The 4,732-nt window shown below is 37.3% G+C and overlaps 1 protein-coding gene across 1 annotated transcript; it reads left to right on the forward strand.

Moving 5' to 3' along the window:
• The first annotated feature begins 733 nt into the window (after positions 1-733).
• LOC132549383 (glycoprotein-N-acetylgalactosamine 3-beta-galactosyltransferase 1-B-like) lies at positions 734-4,342 on the forward strand. The gene is made up of 3 exons (XM_060213310.1): positions 734-749; positions 2,071-2,732; positions 4,199-4,342. The coding sequence occupies exons 1-3, from the start codon at positions 734-736 to the stop codon at positions 4,340-4,342; spliced, it is 822 nt and encodes a 273-aa protein (XP_060069293.1).
• Positions 4,343-4,732: the final 390 nt, after the last annotated feature.

Here is a 4,732-nt window from a genome sequence, read left to right on the forward strand (position 1 = left end):
TATCACCGATTACCAAAAACACAACAAAACACAAAATAGCTAGAAATGTTGTTTATCTTGTTTTGCTAATGTATGGCCACGGCGTTAAATAACGATTACCGACTCTAACCTAGATCAATTGAGCAAACCAAATTGGACTACATTAAATATAGATTGCTTAGTGTAAATTAAGATAAAAATGGAAATATGTTGAAATCTGAGAATGGGACTTTACCTTTCCAATTTTGAAAAAGAAAATGGTTCATCAAAAATCATAGTCCTATTGAAAATGATTAAAGATAAAAAAAATACAAATGAACACCGGGAACAGTTTTAATTTTAGCATTATTTTTAATACATAGATATTTAATGTGCTCTTGACTGTTTAAAATCTGAAATACCTGTTAGATTTAATATGTGGCCAGCGCATTTAGGCCCATCGAATGTTATGCCGTTAGGGAGTATCCTTTTTTCCTCGTCTGCCCCCTTCTGCCCCACTGCTCCCCCCAATTATTCCTAAAAGTAAATTTATTAGTATATAGAATATATTTCATAGTCACTGTTTATAGATATGTTTCTAGTTCTTTAAACACGCTACATTATAAGATGTAAGCGTGAAAGAAAGAGCACCCTGACATGACACTACCATCAGTTGTCGGTGGTGATATTACAATCAGTCGATACGCATGTCCATGGTGAACTGTCAGAGCCCTGCGGATCGTTATTTGTTAACTACCTTCATCCACTACACACTATGGCCCTGAGAAAAGGTACGTTAAATCCATTGATAGGATGATTTATTAAGATCGAAGATGATATACTTAATGTACAAAAAAAGTGCTAATAATGGTGTTTTAACGACCTTCTAGAGGACGTGTTCGGAGAGTGTAGTTAGTATGTTCTGTATATGTTTATTTTTGTAAATATATTTCTGTAATCAATTTAATATTTTATCATTGTCTTGTTTCTGGGGATATCCCATCTGTTCCAATATATGAATGTATACAGTATTGTTATTTGACTGTTTTTGAGCAGTTGTCGCGTGCTTAAACTATATTATTGTATATATAGTGTATTGTCCTATACGCCTACATGTATACCAGAACTATAGGTTTTCATAATACTTATATCATCAATACTGTTATTGAAACACAAAAATTGTCAATATATACATTTTTGGAAATTTTTATTTAATGAGAACAAACATGAATGACTGAAGGGATTGTTCGGTATAAATTTGTGGTATGAAGTTAAAATGATCAATTGTTTTGTGCATTTTATTTTCAAACATCTGGGAATATATGCCCCTTTCTGACCTTTTACATATGACTTGAATATCAGTAATCAGAAGTAGGCTTCATTGTACAGAACTAATATCAATGTTTCGGTTTATGTTTTCAGGTTTCAGAATTTTCAGCTGCGTACTCTTCGCGTTTTGTTGTGGCATAGTAATAGGAATACTCTCTACATTACTCATACTTTATCCTAAGTCAGCACAGACGTTCCTGCGTCAAACAAAGTTTGACAGAAACAATACAAGTCACACTGGGGAGGGCAAAGTCATCCAAGAAAATCAATCGATCGTCTTTCAAGATTCAAAATATCATCACGGTGAAGTTTGATTGTGTTCATACTGATAACAACATGTTACTCTCCGGTTGATGATGTCCTTTTACATTACATATGTCACATGTTTATGTATTGATTCCAATTGACATCTGTATTGATCCCCGACATCGCCGTTCTCTCACAGATTGAATGATATGCTGACTCCATCTGAAGACTTCTGTTTATTTATTTGTTCTGTCAAATCATCTGTATGTTTCAAAATGCATCTTTCTAAAAAGAAAATTGTGCTAATCATCCCTGCTTTCGTTTTGAGGCATCTTAATCTGTTGACCTAATAGTAACATTGCTTAAATATTCTCCAATATCATCGTAGTCATCTATTTAATTGCTAGTATTGATCATGCAAATTAGTTTTCATTAGAATGAACCTAACAAACGATAGATTTACTGTGACACAAGACAATGCATTATTTCACAGGTTTATTAAATATAGTAACTAAGTGATTATATCGCTTTTTGCAGATAACACCAACATTGCCGAGGATTTAAAGAGGCGGATACGTGTGTTGTGTTGGGTGATGACAAGTCCGCAAAATCTTCATGTTAAAACGATTCACATAAAACACACATGGGCCAAACGATGTAACGTAGTATTATATATTAGTTCAACTACTGACAAGAGTTTTCCGACCGTCGGACTAAACGTCTCCGAGGGCCGGCAACATTTGACTGAAAAAACTATGCAAGCATTTAAGTATATTTACGACAATCATTATAATGACGCAGATTGGTTTATGAAAGCTGATGATGATACCTACGTTATACTAGAAAATCTTCGCTATTTTCTAACGTCACAATCGCCAAAGGACCCCGTCTATTTTGGACACCATTTCGGAAGGTATTTAAAACAAGGTTACCTTAGCGGAGGGGCGGGGTACGTTCTCAGTAAAGAGGCGCTACGAAGGCTGATTCAGAAGGGTAACAACACCAAAATATGCAACAACGTCGGTGAAAATGAGGACCTGGAAATTGGTCGATGTATGGAAAATATCGGAGTAAAAATCGGCAACTCAAGCGATTCTTTGGGAAGAACAAGATTTCATTGCTTCACTCCAGAATTACATTTATCAGGCGATTACCCGAGCTGGTTTTATAGATTCGACGCTTTTCATGGCAAAAATAAGGTAGGTATATTATATTTGTATGTTGTATATTGGTTCATAAGTGAAAACATAAAGGATATACAAAAATAATAATGATTAACAGGGTATATCTAGAATCATAGTCTATTATAAACAATTTATTTCACTTACAATAACGACATCGCTTTAGAATGCACCATATCAAGTCACTAAGTGAACAATGTTACAAGTTTTAACTTGACTGCAAAGAGAGAGAGAGACTTTGGGATTGGACTGAACGTTTCAAAGTAAAAGTTTGAGATGGAGAAAGACATTTAGATCATTTTTTTTAGTAAACGGCTTATCATTACCAATAAGAAAACAGTGATCAGGTTCATAGTGGCCTTGCTAGTATTATGTTCTGTATTTGGTCTTCTTTTAAGAGTCTTTTTTCATTAGATAATACAAAGATTGTTTTGTTTCGAATGAAGCAGATATTACACAGGATAAGATAAGATCATCTACTGGTATCAATGTGAACAGATTGTTCAACAAAAGTCAGTTGTTAATTGTATTTACTCCTTTAGATATCATCGCATTAGTCTTCATCCTCGTCCTCCTCATCGTCCTAGTCCTACTCGTCGTCCTCGTCTTTCTTATCGTCCTCGTCCTTGTCCTTCTTATCGTCCTCGTCCTCCTCCTCATTGTCCTCGTCCTTCACATTGTCCTTGTCTTTCTCATTGCCCTCGTCCTCTTCATTGGAATACTTTGATTTCCGGTGACTAATGTCCATACCCCCAAAATCAAAATTACCACGTTCAATATCTAATGTGGCCACCATTTGCAGCGACACAAGCGCGGCATCTTCGAGGCAAATACCGAATAAGGCGTTGAATTTTGATTTGAGGAAGTTCCTCCACTCTTCCTGAAGAGCGATTTCAAGCTGCCGACGCGTCTGGGGCTGTTATGGTCGCTCTCTCACAGCCCTACCCAATTGGTCCCAAGATGCTCGATCGGACTAAGATCCGGGGAAAACGCGGGCCACGGAAGGGTTGCGATGTTCTGATGTTGAAGGTAGTCTGTAGTGATACGAGCGGTATGTCGTCGTGCATTGTCCTGTTGTAATAACGCTACGTTTGGGTGTCCAGCAAAGAATGGAACAACAGCAGGAGTTAAGACCTCGTTGATGTAGCGCTGTGCTGTTAGATTGCCGTCAATAATTACTAGAGGGGTACGGTATGCAAAAGAGATACCTCCCCATACCATCACACTGCCCCCGCCCCACCTATCCGTTTCCGTTACACAGCAGTCCAAAAACCTTTCACCTCGACGTCGCCACACTCGAATTCTACCGTCATTTCCTCTGAGGCGGAATCTCGATTCGCGCTAATGCTTAATTCGACGAGTTGTTTGAAGTTTCTGTGACGGGTTCCACCATTGACCTAAGGAAATGACATTAAGAGATGTTTTATTTATATCTTTTAAAAAACATTAAAGCTATGCGGTAATTAAAACATATTGTGTTTCAGGGAATAGACGGGATCAGTGATTACGCTATTTCCTTTCACTATGTTAAACCTAACCATATGTATGACCTGGAGTTTTACGTCTACCATCTACGACCTTATGGCGTCACTTCCGGTCATCAGAATCTCAATCAGCCTGCACACTAGAGACACTTTTAGTCACTGACTAGCATCAAGACCTCGGCATCAATCTTGGGGTTAGCGGATGAAACAAAGTGCTGAGTCTAATCGACATTGTCTGACTGAGCACTGTGGACATATCTGGATAAAGATGACACCGAAAAGATGGCTGAAAATAGCCCTGAAAGTTTTCGCAGGACATCTTACACAAGTTGTTGTTGCAGAAACATTTATCATTTAATACCTGTTTCGTTATTATTTATTTCTGTGTTCTCTTTGATGCAGAAGACTCAATCACTTCAGAGATTCCTGGTCGAATTATGCCGAATTTTTTCAATTATCGCTTTTGCTCATATTCTGCAATCGTTTTTGATCGATATGTTTTAAGCTAGGTTGCCACTTAGAACATTTCTTGTC

Source organism: Ylistrum balloti, unplaced genomic scaffold, assembly GCF_031769215.1.
Source record: "Ylistrum balloti isolate Yb309-2 unplaced genomic scaffold, AGI_CSIRO_Ybal_v1 Utg370056, whole genome shotgun sequence".
In the NCBI taxonomy this organism is placed as follows: Eukaryota; Metazoa; Mollusca; class Bivalvia; order Pectinida; family Pectinidae; genus Ylistrum; species Ylistrum balloti.